The sequence below is a fragment of the Aspergillus alliaceus genome (assembly GCF_009176365.1).
Source record: "Aspergillus alliaceus strain CBS 536.65 unplaced genomic scaffold BDW43scaffold_79, whole genome shotgun sequence".
Classification (NCBI taxonomy): Eukaryota; Fungi; Ascomycota; class Eurotiomycetes; order Eurotiales; family Aspergillaceae; genus Aspergillus; species Aspergillus alliaceus.
In genome coordinates, this window is record NW_022474762.1 from 63,911 (window position 1) to 85,542 (window position 21,632).

The following is a 21,632-nucleotide window of genomic DNA, read 5'->3' on the forward strand; positions in this document are numbered from 1 at the left end:
GTTTTCAATCCCGGTATCTTAACCAACTACCAAGAGAGCCAGGTTCTCCTGCTAAACCTGAGAGCGCTTGTGGGCTGTCTCGGGACACGATTTCTCAGTACTACACAGCTCGAGATCTCCCCAAACGTTGTGGAGTCATGCGTTCCTAGAATACAGAAAGGGTGAGTCTACCATGCTGATTGCTATCAGGCCCATGTCTCGGTATTAGTGGCCCTTGAACCACTGAAAGTCATCTGCGAAGCGCAAGTGTTTCATCGACCTGTTCGATGAACGGCACTCATCTAGCAAGGGTTAGATACTTATCTACAGCCAGCATCATGTTCTGCTAGATTCAGTGATGAAATGAAATTACCTTTGCAACCTATATATAAATTGAAAATAAATCAGTAAACGCTGAGATAGTATCACGCGCCAACTCCTAAATCAGATGTAGGATTCCTCTCCCTATCAACTCATCCTATTTGCGCCAATCTAGCAACCGCTACCGATTCCAAATTGCGACACCATTATCGAACATTGGCTTATTGCCCATTCTCTGATGCTGATCAGTATTGTTTTGAGTGCATGGAGTGCAGGGTTGCCGCGCATCGCTTTCCTTGATCCCTTCATATGCTATCATCATGTAGAAAGCAAAAGCTCGAGTATTATTGGTCCTATGTAAACCACCATTGTAAGTCACATACCAAAAATGCATAATATTCTGGACGTACATTACTCTGAATAATGTGCGGTGGACGCCAGGAGCCACGTGGTCGTTCGTGATTGATCAAAGCAACATGAGATACACATCCATGTTTTTACTACTTATGGAGTAAAGTGAAGGATATAGTGGGTCAAATTTGACATCCCGCCATTCAACAGAATGGTGCTAACTATCTGGTCCCTGTACGTATCGGCTAGTAAAGATATATGACACCTAGTGAGATCTGGAAGGGCCGGTCATTCTATCCAGCTGAAAACAGCCATTCTCTGCGCATTCCCGGGCTGGAGAAACGTTCTAAATACAGGTAAAATGGTGGGCAATGAAAAACACTCTTAAGGGGGGGCTCCGAACAACCCATAATTGACAGTGGAATAAACGCTGCAAAAGGCAGGGATATTCGGTACAGTCATGACAACTCGACATTGGATTACCACCAGGTCAACACTATGGCATAGGGGAGCCTCTTAGGCTTACACTTCATCCCTGCTTCACTTCTCCTTACATGAAGGTATGCCTGTCATGCAGTGGATAAAAATAATATACATAGAACATCTATAGAGAGCCAATCGGCTCAATGTGCTCGATAAGCAATGAGTGATCCCTTCACTTTTGAGCTTAGCTGGCCCAAAGCGTACCTAATACCCTATATCTCGTTGAAGACATAAAACCCACTCACTACCCGTGAAATAGATGTCTGAACACCCACATTCTAATCCATCAACCATGACTATTTCCACCCAAGGTCCCGTCCATCTCACCTTCGTTGGAGGAGGCCATCTCGCGCAAGCCATAATTAGTGGCATTCTCTCGTCTACCAGTACCTGGACCCTGAAATGCGGCATCGCAGTCACAGCCCGACGACCTGAACATATCCAAGAACTGCAATCCCGGTACCCGCAACTTCTGGTCACAGACAACAACCTCGATCAACGCATCTGGAAAGACGCCAGGATATCACAGCAAAGTTCCCCCCAAGCCAATGCGACATCCCCCATCCTCTTCATCTGCACACGCCCAGCAGATGTTCCCACGGTCGCAAAACAACTAGCGCCCACCCTCGAGTCGTTTGATCCGCCGGTCCGTCCTACCGTGGTGACGGTGTGTCCTGGAATCACCGTTAGCCAGCTCCAAGATTGGCTGCCGACAGGCACGGCGATCGTTCGGTCGATGCCCAACACGCCCGTTGAGTTCAGGCAGGGCGCGACCGGTCTCTTCGCATCAGGAGATGCCACTCTTCGCGTCAATCATGTCAAAACAGTTCTTGAGGAGGTATCTCCCCTTGTCTCTATCGTCCCGGAAGAGTCGATGCTAGATGTTGTCGCGGCTGTGTCGGGGTAAGTCTGTCTTTCTTCTTTTTTCCTCTTTTCTCTTCTATATAAACCAGTCAACAGGCCCATTAACTATGGAAGATAGATCTGGTCCTGCGCATTTCTTCTTCGTCATCGAATCCATGGTCGCTGCAGCAGAGTCCATGGGTCTTTCGAGGGAAGCTGCGGAGCCCCTAGTCATTCAATCCTGTCTTGGTGCTGGATTCCTCGCTAGAGCGTCATCCAAGCCAGTCGCTAATTTGCGAAAAGAAGTCTGTGTTCCCGGGGGAAGTACAGAAAAGGCGATTTCACATTTGAATCAAAGCGGGGTTCAGGAGTTGTTTAAGGTGGCAATCCAGAAGAGTTTAGATGCAAATTTGAAGATGCGGTTCTGTTAGTTTGTAGAGTAGATTGGGGATCGCATCTGATATTAATGCAACGGAAATGTTTCGAATCATGCTTTTTCATCATGCCTGGTGGGCGATTGGTTTTGGCACTCATCTGGCTAAAGTGCAAATAGAAAAAGAAGCTATAGAAAGGAGCCAAATATAATACGTACGTGGTATGTGATGATAAAGAAGAGAAGCCGTGAGTGTTGAGCACGTCTATATGAATCTTTGCTAGTTATACATAAACTGCTTCTACAACAGTATAGGCATAATATTGTTTCAGAAAGAAGTTATTATAATAGTCTTCTGGGTTATCATATCAGAATCTTCATGTCGGCGCAAGAGCAAAACAGATGAATAACATCGGGCTTCTGCTGGAGAGATACACTGCAATCCAGAAAGAGGAAGCCATCAGCCAACAAGATAGAGCTGGTCGTACGCCATTGCACTATGCTTGCCTCTAGAGGGGAACGGTCCAACTGCGCGCGTTGGGATGGGGGGTCCAGCAGAATCCCAATCTACCTATGTAATCCGCCTGTATAATCCACCCATGCACTTATCCTGCCTATAACTCTATTAATCTAAGGCTATTATAATAAGACCAGAGTACCGTCTGATTCTTCTTACTAAGACTATTTAAATATAACCCCTATTAACCCTACTCCACACCTATTTTATTCCTCAGCCACTATTAAAGTCTCACTACCTTTAGAAATATTATTTTTCCTCTTAATAGCTTTATGCTATCTCCTTTATCCTATCTCCTGCTTTCTGACCATTATTACCGTGTAGTAGGTGAAGTCTAGAGTGGATTAACCTCCCCGCATTAACCTCCCCGCCCCTCCCCATATCCGCTGCGGGGAGGTTATGGGGAAGGATTGCCTTAACCGCAGCGGGTAGTTGAGGTTAAGGTTAAAATTACTTAACAGCGGTTAATACGCCAGCAGTAATATTATTGGGAATGCGGGATTCCGTATTACCTAGTAATCTACAAGCATAAAGTAGACCGCCCTGGCCACCGCCCTCTGGGTCATCTCTTCTGACTTTTTTCTTCTTATTTTTCTACTAGCATAACAACGAAGCCAAGTTTGATTCAATTGACCAATCCCATCGATGAATCGTTGCCCGTTCTCAGGGAAGACAACTAGCAGGTGTAGGAACGAGAATTGACGAATTGACCGACACCAGTACCAGAGATCTCAGTACGGTAAAATGGCAGAATATTTCGGTATTAAACAGGAGCCCCATGGTGGACGCGTGAACCGTGAACTAAGCCCAGACAGGATTAGTGTGCGATAGGATCTCATAGTCGCGTTTCCTATGCTCCAGCGAAGGAGGAAAGACACATGCTCAACACTGTCCAATTGTACCTCCTGCGTATCAGTTATCATAATGACCAAAGAAAAGGCCTTAACCCCTAGAACCGGACGTGGAGACATCTTCATGAGCATCAAGCCCGAACATATGCACAGTATTGCGACTGGCGCAAAGAATCACGAATACCGCCGCTACCTCCTCCCATCGAGCGTTCGTCGCATCTGGTTCTACACGTCTGCCCCCATGTCGCGAATCGAACATGTCGCCCGCATCTCTCACGGCAAAGTCCCTGGTGAAGTCCCAGAGGACGGCGGTATTGGTAATGAGGACTTCAATGCGGGCAGAAAGGTCTCAAAATACGGCTATGAAATACTTGATTTGTGGAAATTGAGGGAGACAATCAGCCTGAAGTTAGCTATCGCAAAGGGGTTTTTAAAGGGTGCACCCCAGAAGTATTGTTGGGTCCCAGTCGCTCTCCTAGAGAGCTGCCCACTGGACAGACAGGATCATATAATCTCAAAGGCACCCGAAGAGCGCCCTGTTGAAAAGAAAAAGCAACATGATCTAGAAGAATCCAAGAGAGCATCCAGTTTGCCGGGACCGAGGAAGATATCAGAATTCTTTACGAAGTCAGATCCAGTGAACTAACAGGGAATGCTGAATTATGGGCCGTCATTAACTGTTACAATGAGAATAAATCCAGAGGAAGCAAATGTATTCATGGTCTAGTGGCCTAAGCAGAGCTACTCTCCTGGGCCAGTTTCATTCCCCGAGATATCAGTTGCCTGTCAAAATAATCAATGGTGTAGCTCCTGAAGAGCATATATGGCTTCTCTACCCAGTCCTGGACTTCCCAAAACAGCGCCTTTAGCCCACCTTCATTCTTCAAAAATGTTTCTGCATCTAGCAGGTAACTGCGACCTGCATCGCGTAGGTACTTGTATGCACCTTGCTTGACATACAGGCTCTTCGAGAGCTTGACTCCAGACCAATCAAGGACTAGAGGGGCATAGAAGATTATCGGGGCATTTCCAGGACGCTCTAGCAGCCGCCATGTCAGCTGTTCTTGGTAGAAACCGGCGTAGTCGGATCCAGTACACATAATCCACGACGTATCTGAATCATGACTGCAGATGAGGATCCGAATGAGATTGCGCAGTGGCGTGTTGAACTCGAGCCGTTCTAGATCTTGAGGTGATGTGAGATCCACATGATGGTCTCCATGATCAGGACACACAAACGTGACTCGACAGTCTTTATGGTACTGATTGTTCACACCATGTTTATCTGCTAGGCCGCATCCTTCCCACGGACACGATGCTCGAATAGCTAGCTTACCTGTTTCTGGTGACATATGTGAGCCAAGCTTCTGATGGTGGGCCACGATGTCCCGAACGATGGCGGGAAACGCGGGATTCGAGCGCCAGAAATGTTGCGTCTGAATGTCGTACGGTATACCAGAAAGCTTAGACAGTTGGTCCAGCACCTTCATAAATGGCGTTTGGTTGGCTCCAAAATCTCCTGAGTGTTTGAGACTCTTCTGATATCTGACCCCAGCGATCATTATCTCCTCTCCTGGGGTAGGGGCGCTGTCCACATAGACGAACTTAGCCCTAATCTCACGCCCAAATTTTGCCTTTAGGGCAGCAGCGAGGGCAAATCCTGTGGCAAAGGTAGTCATATTGCCAAGGTGCGGGCTGCTATTTGGCTGCGACCCAATATGGACAGCGATCCTAGGCCGAGTGCATTGGTCATTCAGATATCTGAGGAGGTTCTGCTTGAAATAATACGACCCACCACCGAAAGGATGGTGGACAACTCCATCATGGGGTATCATGGTGTTAAGTGTAGGAAGGACTATCGTCTGTATGAAAGCTCAATATCAATATTATTTGCCGATGGCTAGGAGCCGAACACCGGTGCATAGGAGAAGAGAAATGGAAAGGCTGGAGATGATGGATGACTTCGAACGAAACCATAAGATTCCTGAAGCTACCCCACCACAGTCACACTATTAGGGTTATTCGCGATCTCATAGTCCTTGTGATCCTACATCTGTTGATGGTTGTCCCCTCACCAGGTGTCTTGGCATTCGGACTCTACGGAATAAACTACTATAGCTCACCGCCCTTCGTACCTCCACAGTAATAGACAAGAGTCTGGGTAATAAATCCAGCTAAAATAAGTATACAACACGAGATGTGGCTGAAAGACCGAAATTACCGCTATGTACAACAAATTGAATTTGCAACTGTGGGTCGAATATATGATATTTGACTATTGTCTTGGCAGTGGGCCCGAGAAGCAGTTAATGAATATTCTGGTGAAACTGGCTTTGCTCTTGTTTGTAATTAATTGTCTCCTTATAAATTCGAATGCAGCAGGTGTTCAACCAATAGAGCAGTAACAATAATTGATGTCATGGCCTGCCGATGCCGAAATGTCAACAAAATATTTTTCAGTATGCCATCCTTTTTGCTTTTATATGGACCATCAGCTATTCCTTTCTGTGGTTGTATTAAGGTATATTAATAAAGGTTGATACAGAGAATTCTGTTGGTTGATTGTTGCATCTTTTTCTACTGTGATATGTAGTTATAACCTGCTACCTCTCCTTCCGCCTTGTGACGGATATGCTGCCACCAAGAAAGCAGCGCGCGGGGGTGGTACTGCCTCTGACAGCATCCAAAAGCTGCAGTCTTCTCCATTTTCTTGAATTCCCCTCTGAGGCTATTTAATATGAACAACAAGGTACTTTTTACCTCACGTACACCTCCCACCTAAGATTTTAACCCCCCTCCCCCCATTTCGCCTCTATCTTCAGCAAGTCATTGGTTTAAGCATGAAGGTGCAGTCTCACCTGTACATAATCGGCAACCTGATGGTGTCCCCCAAGAAATCGGATGATTGCAGTATAAACGCAGTCGCAAGATGGGCCATTAACCTCGCCCGTAAACGATACTATATTCAACACGAAAATTTTGCGCTGCTCCATTGTATACATAATAGCAGTTGGGACCAGGTTTCTGTCTCCACAGAATTTATTTTATTTTATTTTATTCATTCCTCCGGCTGTGCGCAGTCTAAGGCTGCATGTAGCCTCATTGCTGAGTTTGCTAAGTCATCTAATTACGGGTTTTTTTTCCCTTCCTATTTTCCGTTTTCCAGACGCCTTGCTATTATAGCAAATTGTATCACCTATCTTAACTACTTCCATGTTTGGTTTCCAACATTTTCTCTGGTCGATTTCTTGTCCTGTAAAAAGCTCTTCAATTCATTGGCTGGTGATAAGTTATCATAGCTAAAATTATGACGATATAAATATATATATATATATATATATTCTCCATTACCTTTATAAAATAAATTGGCCTGAGTACTTACTAATTTTTATACTGACTTAATATTTACAGATGCGGCGTTCCTGGCGCTTTCTCTATGAACAGAGGTTACAGTATTTAGGAAAATGTTGAAGTGATCTGGCACTATATCACTATTGATTCGAGATGTCTCTAATTTTTGCATAAAGGCTGCCTGTGTTCAGCTTGTGGGAGTATTTAGTATTATGGCCGATCTTTAGACAGATTGACGAAGTCCTTCTGGAAGTCAGAAAGTACTATAATGGATAAGCAAATACGCTCCTGCTTATGTCACAAGTGTACCCGCACATGCTACGCTATTTTAAATGGCATTCTGACGCCTGGTAAAGAGGGTTTCGTTTAGGACTGGGCACGAATATGGCATTACGGATGGTTGTACAAATAACATTCTCATTATTCGTATTTCAAGGTCTAAATGATTCATACTCATGGATCGCATTATATCCTGGTGCTTCACACGATTGTGCAAAATACATCCATCAAGATCTTTAGAAACGCTCTTGTATAGAGCCATGGAACCTATCCATACCTTGCACCCAATACTTCGTTCACTTCCCCCCCTCCGGTAAATGATTCCATTTCGGACAAGACAAGAAAAAGGGTCAGTCTATCTCTCCCTAGCCGTCCACCGAACCCACATGTACTATTCTCAATACGCGGACGATTCGAAAGTCACTGTTTAACTGGATGTAACCTGTACATAGCTGTGATCGGGAATGCTGCTCCGGATCTCGTTAGAGCATCTTTCACGGATCGAGGTTTAGACTACAATCAGTGAAGTGAGTGTGGTCAGACTTGGGATCATTTGTCTAGAAGGGCAACACATAGGATCGCTTATCCTGGTTAATCAGCACCTTTATGCATCTTGGCATGACCTAATATGGAATTTTATGCTAGGATGGGTTCTTGGCGGGTAACCCGCGGTCCGAACCCCTGGGTTTGCGGGTACGGGTCCTAATGTTGGACCCCAAACCCGACCCATGGCGAGGCCTAGGAATACTTACGTCAGTGGCACCTAAGGTTCCCAAAGCGGGAAATGTGCTATAGCCTAGCCCTGGCTAATCCTTTCTTCCTGTTACATGAATTTATCCCATCGCAGTCTTATTACGTCCATTCTTTGAAACAAAAACCAGATATATGCTCGTAGGATTGTGCCTTATCTGCACAGAACCACGGGTTTAGGGGCAATCCATATCCCCAACAGCTATACAATGCAGTACCCATTTGATCAGGGGCAACAGCAAACATGGACACAGGTGGGACAGTTGTTGGTGGCAACGGCACTTTCCTCTATTATTGGAATCGAAAGGGAATGGAGACACAAGAGTGCTGGGCTGCGTACAAACACCCTAGTTGGTGTCGGGGCTGCCCTGTTCATGCTGATATCCAAGCTTGGCACCCTTGATGTCCTGGATCGCTCCCTCGTCGTACTTGACCCCTCGCGGATCGCAGCACAGATCGTCTCCGGAATTGGGTTCATAGGGGGTGGTATCATATTCAGGCAACGCAACGAGGTACGGGGCCTCACTACAGCAGCGGGTGTTTGGTTGAGTGCAGCAGTGGGTGCCGCCTGTGGTGCGGGGCTCCTCAGGCTAGCAACTGTATCAACTGGATTATACTTTGTTGCCGTTCTGGTCTACCCAAACCTGCTGCACTTTCTACAGCGACGTTTCAAATCATCGGAGGATACGAGAATATCTGCTGTGGTGCGCTACCAGGCCGGGGCAAATGGATTAGAAACCGTATTGCAAAGTTTACTGGAAGCAGGGTTCCTTGTACATGGAATCGACCGGCTTGAAGAAGTACCTCATGACTATGAACGTAGTGGGGCAGCAAATTGGAACGATCGACAGCAATTGTCGACAGATTTCGCGCAGACAGAAGCGAGACCTTCGGCGCTGTGCGGAAAGAGCAGCCGAATCTTTAACGTTCATGTCACATTGGGCGGCAATGGTGTTGTAACTGACTTGATGCGTATGCTCTCCCAATTGGACTGCGTCATCTCTATCACGCCTGATGACGGTCAGCACAACGGAATGTGTTCGGATAGGTTGGCAGTTTAAATCATCTAGCTCCCCGGGTGCACGAAATTTGTGGGGACACTATATATTGACTATTAATTTATCAGCTTCTTAAGGAGAGAGAACGAGACGGTAAACACACGAAACTTCTAACTGAATCCAGTTTCCAGTTCATCTTATATAGCTATTACCCGTTTTGTTTTTAAGCATCGCTATGTTTCCTATTGGTCAGGCACTAAAATGCGGGCGGCAAGTTGGTCAGCAACTGTATACGAAGTATAATGAAAGGATCCAGACTCTGCTCTAAGCTTTAGGAGCGCTATTTTGGATTTACTACCTGCCTGTCTACAAGATGGCTGAACTAACCGAACCAACAACGCCGATACCATGATCCTTGGCTTTTGGCTAACATTTCCTAAAAGTTGCGTTTTTGATTTCGTTTATGATAGTAATTTCGTCCACTTGTCAGGGCCCTAGCTTACCTGGTCGAGCCTCGATTCACAACAATTACTATCAGTCGCGTCATAGAATACAAATGGAATATCTGACGATGACATCGGAAGCGAACATCTGGACTATATCCACTGAACATGACAAACAGGCCTTACGTATAGAAGAATCTAATTCTATACCAAGATAGGTTTTCATTCTAGTTTACTGCTTCTGGCTATAGCATCGGCAGGCAAAGCCTTCAGAATAGCCATGGCTTAGAAATATCACAAAGCTTCAGTTATGGACAACAATCTTAAGATGGGAGGGGTAATCGAGACGAATGGGGGAAGGATATCTTCCTATGTACCTTCAACAGGACAACAGACCTTGCATTCCCCGAGCGTAATATCGGACAGACCTCGCCCCTAGCCCGGCAACGAATGAAGATCTGATGCTGATTGAGTATCGGGCGATCAGTTGCATATCGCTGAGCGATGGAACTCGAACTGCACGGCCTGTAGACATTGAGTTTCCTTCAATCCACGACGTCTGGCTGGCCCCAGGCAATGACCCTAATGTATCGTAGTACTATTGAATTGTATTTCCCTTGACTCCAGGAGCAAGAGGCCTAGAAACTCCGGTCCCCGTATCATAACTCTCAAATGTCGAAGCCGGACGCTTCCCGCCACCTCCAGGAAGATCTGTGACAAACGAAATTGTCATAAACAGAGCGATTGTGCCTCGAATATGGGATTCGATATGGGGTATATCACGGAGCGGTGTACGCAAATTCTTAACGCCTTGAACTATATCCCCTTAGTAGACATAGTACTACTCGTATTAGTTAGACATTAGCACAAACAGGGCAAACGTACTGACTGAATATTGTTGTCCGTTAATTTTCGAACTAATTACCTCGTGGTAGGGGCATCGTTGTTCACTCCATTTTGAAACAGCGTCTAAGCCACTTGCTCAGCGATCCAAGATATCTCTTGGGGATAGTTGAATTGTGTGAGAAGGGCTACATTCTTTCCCTTCATTCGTCCCTGATTACTGACCTTAATCAGCGAGTCGGATTCGGCGGATATGATCAATCTCTAGAAGTGTGTTCGCAATTTCTCACAACTGTGGGGGCTCCAGGAAGGTATCACCGCCAGAAGCTATAACATCTGTTACTGCAGGTGTTCTTGCGATGTACCCAAATATGGGCTCCAGTATTTCTGTAAAGAAAACGTTTCTTGGACACGGTTTCAGTTTGCTGTCCAACGGAACAGGAGCGTGGACAAAATCGACAGTAAACAGGACAGGCAGAAGTTGCTAAGTATGGGCCAGACTAATAATTGATGTCCTAAGCAATCCTAACATTACCTAGAACAAGCACTTTGTCTGGGTACAGATGCACCAGTCCCTTGACGAAGGAGTCATGCGTTTCGTGAATTGAGTCTAACTGTAGCTGCAGACGATTCGGTTTAACAGTGGAAGCAATTGGGATGAACTTTCGCCGAATTGGGTCTGAATAACCCTCCTTCCCGTTGACCAGGGACAAGACATGGGGTGTTAGACGGGTTGCCATAGACGCCTCTTTTATCCCGTTTGCGATATCGACAATGAATTCAGCGCGGGTGACATGATCCTGGGCGCCGTAGATGAAGAACGGATCTCAGATAGCAGAGCAGCGGCGAGAAAGTTGAGCAACGTTTTAGGGGCTTGGAGAGAGCTTTTCATCTAACTGAAGAGTCTATGTAAGAGCTACCAAATCCGGTGTTGTAAAATCCTCCAATGTAACCAGTACTATGTAGTTCCCCTGGTTGTGTCCTAAATGGTAATACGTGTCGCGTACCGTCGACATTGCCTTCTCAAGATCCAATCTCCGTGGACAAGGCCATGTCCGCCACATCACCAGCAACAATATACCCTGTTCATAACTGTCAGCGACTATGTAGCTTCCAAACAACAAATCAACATGTGCAAAGTTTTCGGTGGCCGAGGCTCTCGTCCGCAGGGTTGTAGGGGTCAAAAGCAACCCGAGGGCGGATTTGCCACATGGGTTAATCCGCATTCCTGCGTTCTACGTTTTCTTTCATCGCAAATGTGTGCCAAATTTCAGTAACAGCTTTTGAATAACTCTGCATAGATGATGCCACCTTGGTCTTCGGTCGTTTATGGGCCGGATTACGGGACAACGTAGAGCTGCGCAGTTCCTCTCTCAGTCAACGTGTGATATGTGCCGCTTACGGACGATTACACTTGCTGCTGAATACTACACCGACATCAGCTTCATACTCCCAATCGCGGTCAGATCCGAGATAGGCTGATGATACTTGAAAAGCTTCTAAAGAATGTTGTTACTGGTTTTTATAATCAAATACCGAAAATCTCACTTCTACAATTCATCACCTTTCTGCAGAGAATATCTTACTAAAACTCCGCTGCCAGGGCCTTGAGAAGTGCCAGCGTAGAAAGCGTATTACTTTTAAATTACAAGCTTCTGATAGTGGTAGTACAGCCTTTACTCATCTAAAAAGATTCAACAGTTCCGCGATTTTCAAGCAGTAGAGAAGAAGACGCAGGCCACAAAGGCTTTAAAAGAGTAATAAAAGCTTTATTAACAGCAAGAAAGGAAAGAGAAACAACACTTATTTAAAGGAAAAAAAAAATTTCAGCGTGTCTTAATAAGAAATTAAGCTTTAGTTGATACAGAAAAAGAAGTACTACAAGGAAAAAGCATATCTTGCCTAAAAAGACTGCTGTACAGGTTTAAGATAGCTAGAAAAGGTAAACTAAAGGCCACTAGACTATCGATGTTTAAAATACTGGAGATTCTCTACTCCAGATATCTGAAGAGCTTATTACGGCGCCTTTGCCTATAAACTATCAAGTCATGCAGATCCAAGGGATAAGACTCGCAACGTTCGATAAACTATCATAGCTATCAAACAAGAAAAAAACGCTGAAGAAGAAAGAAAAGAGGATAAGAATCAACCAACGGTGAGACAATGAGGTATGACAGGAAGGAGGGCAGAAATACAACATTTGACGAATACGGAAACGAGGGCCAACGGCCTGAGTATTCTAACGGGCTTCAGCCCGCTACACAGATATGCCTTCCACATCGTTTTCGCGATAACTGAAAACTATAAAAACTTTCGGGCCTCAAGAATACTATACCTTAATATTTCTACATAATTTGAATTGTATGTGATTGAAAAGTGTCATTTTAGTTTGTGGTGCACGACCTCGAAATCGTGCGGCAGGTGGTGACCCACGTGATAGAATTAAACGAGACTCCATGTCCTTCTATCTGAACCCTAGCCCGTTGGGTTTGGCCGTTGGACTCTCTGAGTTTCTTCCATATTAAAGAACTGCTTTAGCTTTTCTGCGTCAAACTGGATTGGTTGTTATCTGCCTTGCTTTGCTCAATACTTATACTAGCAGCTTGCCCTAATCTCTGGAAGGCTTGTTGTACTGAGCTAGCTGGTACTAGTAGGCCTATATTATCTGCATATAATAAGGCTCTGATACCGGAAACTGCTCGCTCTACAGCTTGAAAGATTCCCCCTAAATAGATAGCGAAAAGAATTGGGAATACTAGTGAGCCTTATGGAACCCCTGATTCTATTGACTGTATAGAACATGGCTGTTGGTCGATCACTAGCTATATCCTGCTGTCTGCTAGAAAAGGCTGCACCCATTGGCAGAGGTCTGTGTCTAGGCCGGGATCTAGTATACGCTTCACTAGCCCTGCAGTATCCACATGATCAAAAGCCCCTTTTATTCTATAAACAGGGCCTCTACTAGCTCTTTTCGACTCCACGCTTGGTAAATCTCCTGAATCAGACAGGCTACTGCATCACTCGCACTGCGCTGCTTGCGGCTCCCCATCTGCCTTGAATGTAAATCTCAGACGCCTCGCGGTGGCTAGAAATAGCCTCAGCGGCCACCTTTTCTACTATCTTGCCTATGCAATTCAGTAGGCTGATCACACTAGCTTATTGGGCTTGCATAGTATGATACCCTTGGCTGTTTTTGCTGTAGACCTAGCCTAAAGCATCTGCGTACCAGGGCCACGTACGCGTAGCGTCCTATCTCCATCATAGCCGTATCACTTGGAAGTTAAGTCAATCTTCCATGTGCTTTCTGAACAGCCTGGCATCATTATAGTCGATTTCGAGATTCATATTCTCTCCGTATAGCTTCATCTCTAGGAACTTTAGGAAATAGACCCTCTCCGATTAAAGCTTTCTTCTCCTCTAGGGTAGCTTCCTGTTGCCCCTAGGGGCCCTTAAATACTGGCGTAGTCCCAGTGGTCTGAGATTTGCAGTATCTTAGTGCTTGCCAGCATCCGGCTATATCCTCAGGTACTAGTCAATCCTTCAGCTCTATCTGAAGCTCTTTAGGTTGGCCTATTAAAAGGCCTCCTGTGATGATCCTATTCACATTGAAAGATAATATCATTTATATCTAACGTGGCGATCCAACGAAACATTAAACGTAGAGAAGGAAGAGAAAAAGAAAGAGAAGAATTCTATCATACAAGAACTGTCGGATTTTGTGTTTTAGGATCAGATCAATCAGTGAATAGAGCGGACTTGGTGCCTTAGGCAGGGTTCTGCCTAGGTCCTGACACCTCCCACCATTCGCGCTTTGCTTTCATAGTGCTATAGTAAATATCTCGAGCTTCCTTTAGCTCCTACCAGTCCCTAGGCCTGATTCCCCTGCTCGTTTAGGTCTAGCATATTCTTGGCGACTATCTTTAATCTGTTGTCCCCACCAACGCTTAGAGAATGGGGCCACCCTCACAGGGTTAGCATGTTCATTAAGCACCTGGTTGAAGGTGGTTTGAAGCCATACTGCCTCCTCCATCTCAGCCCTACTGTGGTTATCTAGTAGAGCTGGTTGGCGTGCTGCAAGCGCATTCCATGTCTGTTTAGCCCTGTCCAGAGCCTCAGGATCTGCGCGCAGGCTTCCAATATGCCACCCAGTCACCTGTTTACTGGTTTCTACCGGCCTCCATTCCATGTCCCTCCGTACAACCAATATCAGTACATGGCCTGATCCCGTAGGGTATTCGTTGTCTACTAGCCAGCTGTCTAAGAGACCTAACTCTAGAGTAGAAATAGCCAGATCAATGGTTGAGATGTCTGGAGTGCGTTTGGGCCGGGTAGGAAACCCGGGTGTATTTTTGACGTGTAGATCAAACACTTCACAATCGGGTTTTCTAATGGTACTGCATTAATGCGCTGGCTGATTCGGGGGTTCTATTAAGGACTATGGGCATTGCAATCACATATTATAAGACATACAGTGCTATTACCCCTGAAACTACGCGGGAAATAATGAACTTGTCAATTCGGAATATCCAATCCCGTGTCGCATAATATCTAATGGAATGTCTGCCTGGCAATAACAATACGACGAAATTCAAACCAACTGAACTTGTGTTACGGGTTATCGATATCCCTCTTTTGATTATCTTCGATTTCCACAACCCGCTGGGAGTCACTCATCTCCACGGTCCGACCATCGGCGACAAGCTCAGCAGGCATGCTCTGAATATGTGTAGGGGCGGGGAACGCAGTCGGCGGTGTATTGAAAACGGTATTGGAATCTTCCGCTGGCGGTGATTGTGGTTGTTGTCGAACGACTTCCTTTGCTGGTGAATTGACATTCGTCGTCGTCATTTCTGGCCGAGGATATAGGGGCTTTCTCCGACAACGACCCAAGAAGAAGGCCACTAGAGCAATGAGGACTGCACCAGCTACGGAGCCAATAACAGCGCCTGCGGTTTGGCCCCCTGAGAGCGAGGATGATGGCAGTTGTGGTTGCGGTGTCGAAGAAGGGAGCTTGCTCTGATCAGTTGGGGTTGACGTGGCGGTGAGTAGTGATGATGATGAATAGCCGGTTTCAATCGAAAACGAACCCAAAGTCGCACTGGGGGCTTCGTTCCAGTCTCTATTGCTGCATTCATACTTGTAAAGGTTCGTGCAGTTACGGTCCTCGTGCAGATAGATACACCAGTCCCCGCCCTGGGCGTCCCAAAGGAATTTATATTTTGTGGATTGGTCGATGGGTGTGCATGGCTGGACATCATCCGAGTGCCACGAGTTGCGGTCGTTGGAGGCATTGCGTGTGACGTATACCCAGGCGTTGGCTTGGGCCACGACAGAAAGGATACTCAGAATTGGCAGCATTATTTGACGGTTATCATTTGTGGGTGGCTACTCTGCGTGGAGGGAAGCGGAATCAGCAATTGCGAGACGGAGAGAGACAGGGAGAGAAATAAAAATGACAGAGATTTCTCCATGGAAACTTCATGCCATATCCTCCATTTCACATGATTAAGATTATGTCATGGTCAGTATTTGATCTACATTATTCTTATTACGTATTAATATTGGCGGATGGGTCATTGAATTCGCCTCGGACTCAGCTATGATGAAAGGGTCTTTACCCAGATTATGATATTGGAAATTAAGGACTTGGAGACTCTTGCTTCGGCGCCATAATTTCAAGGGCACTATAGCAGTGTCTGAAATGTATTAGGTTTATTATCTGCTCCAAGGACTTGACCTCGGGGCATGTTTCAAGGTAGCTGGTCCTCATGAGCATCTGCCTATGGCATTGAACACAAAACGGTGAGATATCGCGTAAAACACAAGAAATGATTCTTGCGATAAACCTCCTAAAAGACTTTCCTCAGTTTGTTTGGTCTTCGTAGAAAGTCCGCGTCTATAATCTTGTAACCTATCAGCCTGGCCTCCCCGCCACGTTTTGCTCTTTACTGTTGTGAATTGAGACCTCGACAAAGAGAACATGATAGCCTCATGTACGGAATTAGTTCCATTCTGAATGATTGGTGATTCATCTGAAATCCATCTCGTATATAAATCCTCAAATTTTCAGATGAAATCAGTAATAACAATCAATCTTCCTCTGAACTACAACATATACAGCGGTACATATTCTAGCTAAGATGCTGATCATCCTGCTCCATTCCCTAGCACTAACAGGCTAGTACGTCCAGCGCGCCCCGCACCTCCTTCTTGGCCCGCCCATAAACACAGCCTACGTTCTCTACCTTCCCATCTACGTAGGTGTCACAGGGCGTGTCTGACCCCTCATCTCAGGGGTAGACACCTGGTAGCGACCATATTAATCTGCTCGTTTGGGTCGACTACGGCTTGGGATATGTACCTCCCTTTTCATTGATGGCGTTGGAGACCTACCCGACGCAAATCCGGGGCACAATCATGTTATTAGAGTTCATATACAAGAGTCTGTTGGAGTCTTCAGCTTTGTAGTGCTGGCGACTGTTTTGGGGGTGCTTGACATTTCCGGAGTATAAGGCACAGGTCAGTTGGTTGGGGGGGAGGACGACTGGGGGATCGATGGATCCGAGGTGAGGAAACTGTTTCATGTCCATGACATAAATTGTTTGTCGTTGGTCTGATAATAGTGCTCTTGAATTTATAACCAGCTACCAGCCAACAACGCCGTAAACAAACTGATTGAGCTTCAGTCTCTTCCAGGGGTGTAGTCGGATTGTACACAGTATGTGATGCCTACTTCATAATACGGCCAATCCCAGAAACTGAAGTTGAGTCACCGGTCATGCCCTGTGTCCAAGCATTGAAATTACTCTGCTCCGAGTTACAATGAGACTCAATGCTTAGACTGTTTCCTTCAGCCTAGTCAACCCTTGGCGCACAATGATGTTACATAGGGCCTTGGCAGCACAGACCACAAATCTGGCCATGTGATTTCACTGTGTTAATTGGCCGCCTTGTCGGCAGGGGGGTCCCAACACGAAGAGGGTATGTACACAGGAAGCGATGGATGCTTATTTTATTGGGTGGCCGCGGACGGTGGTTGCGAGTGACCTGAAGTCAACTGTTGATCTGATGTGATTTCTTCCTGCGTATTAACGGACTTAGCAGTCACGTGGAAAGGGTAAGGGTTATGCAATCCTTGGAGAGAGGTGCTATGACCTGTGTACACAGTCTACAAGATTTTTGTATGGGAAAACAGGCATTACATTAGCAGCATACATTGTAACGCATTTCTCTAGTGACCCGCCACCACAAACGAGCAGCCACTTCCGCTCCAACTCCGGATCGCGGGCTAAATATTAGAGACTTTATCAACCAAAAAATTGCATTTCTATAGAGAAACTAATTACTAAATGGATTAGAATATTTAACTCTAGTATGCCCTTAAATATGACAATTAGAACACTACGGTGGCGCTTGTACACGCGGCCCAACTGCAGAAAGTACTGGATCTATAGAAAGTGTATCTTGAGCTTCATTCTCGCGCTACAATCACTTTAGACTCTTCTCTATATCCAATCCCTCTATAATAGCTGGCTGTCTATTAGAGCACTTCTACTTTTAGTTTTACGATTTATTATCAGCGCGGTATTTGCGTATTTCTTCACACCCAAGAACAAGCTTATTTAGAGTTAATTTATGACCTTTAATAATCTTATGTATTTATATTTTAAGCCATTTATCTTGGCTTTGAACATGTTTTCTAAGCAGTTTCCTTACTGTAGATACCTGCTTCTCCAGCTGCCTAGTAGTATAGGGTGTTTTAGGCGCTGAATTGGTTGACTGACTGCCTGGTGATATAGGGATCTTTAGACATCTAACTTACTAAGCACCCTATCTGGATCAAGTGGAACTAGACCAGTGTCTATAAAGCTATTGTGAATATTATCTACTGTAAAAGCGCTTTTGCGAGCTTCTGGAAATATTCTCAGAAAATCAAGCTTATTAGTATAGCTAATTCCTAAGTATATTTTCTGCTTCCCTAAGATGCCGTACACGTCTTTTAGAGACCAAAAACAGCCTATACCTAGAGGCTGGAGCTTGTTAGGAGAGTATATAGGCATGCAGATAGAAATAATATTATTTTCACTGCAGATTTGGTTGAATGGAGGTGTAAGATGGCTGCTATGGCTGTCTATAACTAGAAGACAGTATTTCCCAGTTATATAGCTAGTAGTCACAGGAATAAAGAGACTTTTAAGCCAGCAAAGGCCTATCTCATTAGTAGTCCATTTCTTAGGACTAACTTCAATCCTGCTTTTAGGTAGGAGCTCTGGTTCTTGATACCAATCCTCTATATATATACCTTTTCTTTAAAGATAATGCATAGAGGAAGTGTCTAATCAGTAGAGTTAATATATTCAATTGAAGTGGCATATTCCCGATTGCCTGGCTGTACAAGAAACGCTTTTCTATAATAATCAGGGAACTACTCGGGCAGTAGCTGCTAGGCCTATAGCACGTGATGAGGGGCCTTAGAGAAGCAAGTAAGTATCAGGCCGTAACAACAGATTACCACTCTCGCATCTACACTCCTCGACGAGAAGACCTTTAATTATGAGCAACGACCTTCAAGTTTGGCTAGAGCCGAAGCGCAAATCTGTCGAAGGCCACACGGCCCAATGCACCCTCTCCTTTAATGGCCGTGTTATCTGGGGGCCCCGCCACTGCCACAACAATACATACCAGCTGCGGGATGCCCTCTCCGCCGCGGATCCCCGCTTTCAACTCGCCATTTCTAACAGGCGCAAGACGGTCGAAGGCCACACATACTCTATCAGCGTCAAATCCGGCAGTCGGGTTTATCTGAACCGACTCTCCACTCACGGTCACATGAAAGAGTTGTGTCAAGCCATCAATGACTGTCTAGCAACCGAACGCGGGCGCACTCAGCCTGTACGTGGCTCCGGTTCTATTGTATATCTACTTGAGACCCTTGTCCCTTACAAGTTATAGGGTAAACCCGACCCAGCACCGCCATCTCAGGGCCCCCCCCAACAGCGACCGGGTCCTCCACGACCTCAGGCAACCCGCCCTAACGGACGCCAGGACTTCGAGATAGCCATTATCTGCGCTCTAAAAGTGGAGCGCGATGCTATCGAAGCCTTTCTAGACGAAGAGTTTGAAGTCGGCGGATTCTCGTATGGAAAAGCGCCAGGAGACCCCAACGCCTACACCACGGGTCGAATCGGGCAGCGAGCCGTAGTGCTGGTGTCCATGCCGGACATGGGAAAGGTCAGCTCCGCCAGGGTGGCAACCGGGCTTCGCATGAGTTTCGCACAGATAAAGGTCGTCTTTCTTGTGGGCGTTTGTGGCACCGCGCCGCGAGATGCACAAGGCCGGGAGACATTTCTCGGCGATATTATGATTAGCACAGCCGTTATCCAAGTGGACTTCGGGCGACAGTACTCGGACGAATTCCTTCGAAAGGATACTCTGGAGGATACTCTCGGCCGACCGAATCACGAGATCCGCTCCTTCCTCCAGAAGTTGGCAGGGAAGCGCACGAGTAACAAGCTGGAGGACAACACTCTTAAATATGTCGCGGAGCTTTGCGCTAAGGACAGTGAATATGCCTACCCTGCTGGAAATCACGATATGCTGTACCGTGCAGAGTATCGTCATAAACATCAGAATGGCCACTTGTGTTCAACCTGTATCGGTTGCAATACCCCAGATGACCCTGTCTGTGGAGCTGCTAGGGGGTTATCCTGTGCTGAGTTAGGGTGCAGTAGTGCGCAGTCAGTCCCGCGCAAGAGGGAGGGGAGAACTCACCCTATTCTTCATTTTGGCCGCTTCGCCTCTGGAGATAGCGTCATGAAGAGCGGAGTTCATCGTGACAAACTCATTGCCAAAGAGCAGGTGATTGCGTTTGAAATGGAAGGTGCAGGATTTTGGGACTGTCTTCCTACAGTAATCATCAAGAGCGCTTGCGATTATGCGGATAGTCACAAGAACAAAGTCTGGCAGAAATATGCCGCTGCAACAGCTGCTGCGTGTACAAAGGCAGTCCTGGATGAGTGGAGAAGCAGTCAAGGGTCGTAAGTTGAACTGGAATTAGATGACTAACTGACAGCATGTCCCTTCGGCGAATTGTGCATGCAACATGTGCCAGACTATATCAACTGCCCTTCATCTAAAGCTAGCTGGTTCTATAAGGGTACCGTCATAGGGCGTCGTGAGGTTCCGTTCTTATTTGTCTGGAACGCTGAGAGACCTAGGCGTTCTCCCGAGTTACAGGCTGTCATCACGCCACCTGCACTCTGTCCTTGCTAATCTGCTGTAATGCGTGAACAAGCACGAATGAGATCGTCTAATGTCCGGACAGCGCAATGCCCACTGCAGGGGTCAACCGAGGGCTCAGTTGACCTTCACGCCCGCTGATTGGTCCGACGTTTGATGTTCCGCGGTGCGTGTTGATAATGCTCTCTCTATATATACTGACTGGCAAACGGGATAACAGAGGTTAAATTTTTGACCTTTTAAAAATGGTATTCCAATTTAGAATTATATGTTATCTAGTGTTTTATAAATGAAATTTATAACGTATTCTACAATCGAGCAGTCCACACGGCCGAGCCGTCCACTTTCCCCACGCACCCCAACAATCTAATAGAGATCATATCTCTACGCGTTGTTTTTCTACCATAACTATTAGAAAATGCCTCTTTCTCAAGAAAATCGAGCTCAAACGGCAGTACTCGCTCCAAAAACTAAAAAGATCCCATCTAAAACGCCTGCTGCTGAGATATTTGGTGTGCCTAAAACAATTAGAGTGGATTAACATCCCCTTCCCCTCCCTGTGTTAGGCTCAGCTTAGGGTCTGAACTTTCCACTAGTCAAAAAGACTACTATGTTTGACCCATCAGGGTTCAAACTTCCCTAAACGCCTTATATAGTATTGCACTAATTAGGTGACGCACACCACACTTAACACCCCGTTTGCTAGTCTAACTCTAAGAAGAGACCAAAAAAGAGATTAAAAAAGTGAATTAAATACTATAATAAAGAAATTATATGTAGAGAAAGTAGACTACTATATCCTAGTAGTTTATTAGGGTTCCATAAAATCTCTAGAAAGGTAAGATAGTCTATATAGTCTATAGGAACTACATACCATAAGCTAGCTGCTAGGTAACAGACGTAATCAGACATAAATAGTATACCTGCACCGGAAAATTGGGCCGACTGGTATCTTATAGCTGGTGAGGGGCTCTAGATGCTTGTCTTAGAATAAGAAGGGTAATTAGAGAA

The 21,632-nt window shown here is 45.8% G+C and overlaps 6 protein-coding genes across 6 annotated transcripts; 4 read left to right on the forward strand and 2 right to left on the reverse strand.

Moving 5' to 3' along the window:
- Positions 1–1,426: 1,426 nt before the first annotated feature.
- On the forward strand, positions 1,427–2,408 carry BDW43DRAFT_316628 (pyrroline-5-carboxylate reductase family protein; the record flags this gene model as incomplete). The annotated part of the gene is made up of 2 exons (XM_032048346.1): positions 1,427–2,037; positions 2,117–2,408. The coding sequence occupies 2 exons, from the start codon at positions 1,427–1,429 to the stop codon at positions 2,406–2,408; spliced, it is 903 nt and encodes a 300-aa protein (XP_031894487.1).
- A 1,133-nt stretch (positions 2,409–3,541) lies between these two features.
- BDW43DRAFT_238918 (uncharacterized protein) lies at positions 3,542–4,407 on the forward strand. Its single transcript, XM_032039638.1, has 2 exons — positions 3,542–3,627; positions 3,683–4,407. The coding sequence occupies exon 2, from the start codon at positions 3,720–3,722 to the stop codon at positions 4,362–4,364; it is 645 nt and encodes a 214-aa protein (XP_031894488.1). The 5' UTR covers positions 3,542–3,627; positions 3,683–3,719; the 3' UTR covers positions 4,365–4,407.
- Positions 4,408–5,744, reverse strand: BDW43DRAFT_238919 (uncharacterized protein). Its single transcript, XM_032039639.1, has one exon. The coding sequence runs from the start codon at positions 5,551–5,553 to the stop codon at positions 4,450–4,452; it is 1,104 nt and encodes a 367-aa protein (XP_031894489.1). The 5' UTR covers positions 5,554–5,744; the 3' UTR covers positions 4,408–4,449.
- A 2,450-nt stretch (positions 5,745–8,194) lies between these two features.
- Positions 8,195–9,474, forward strand: BDW43DRAFT_293570 (MgtC/SapB family protein). The gene has a single exon (XM_032043835.1). It carries the CDS (start codon positions 8,308–8,310, stop codon positions 9,157–9,159), a length of 852 nt encoding a protein of 283 aa, XP_031894490.1. The 5' UTR covers positions 8,195–8,307; the 3' UTR covers positions 9,160–9,474.
- Positions 9,475–14,990: 5,516 nt separating this feature from the next.
- BDW43DRAFT_316632 (uncharacterized protein) lies at positions 14,991–15,740 on the reverse strand (the record flags this gene model as incomplete). Its single annotated transcript, XM_032048347.1, has 1 exon — positions 14,991–15,740. One exon carries the CDS (start codon positions 15,738–15,740, stop codon positions 14,991–14,993), a length of 750 nt encoding a protein of 249 aa, XP_031894491.1.
- A 3,194-nt stretch (positions 15,741–18,934) lies between these two features.
- On the forward strand, positions 18,935–20,876 carry BDW43DRAFT_293571 (nucleoside phosphorylase domain-containing protein; the record flags this gene model as incomplete). Its single annotated transcript, XM_032043836.1, has 2 exons — positions 18,935–19,274; positions 19,335–20,876. Coding segments are annotated over 2 exons (1,429 nt in total), but the record flags the coding sequence as incomplete, so codon positions are not given.
- Positions 20,877–21,632: the final 756 nt, after the last annotated feature.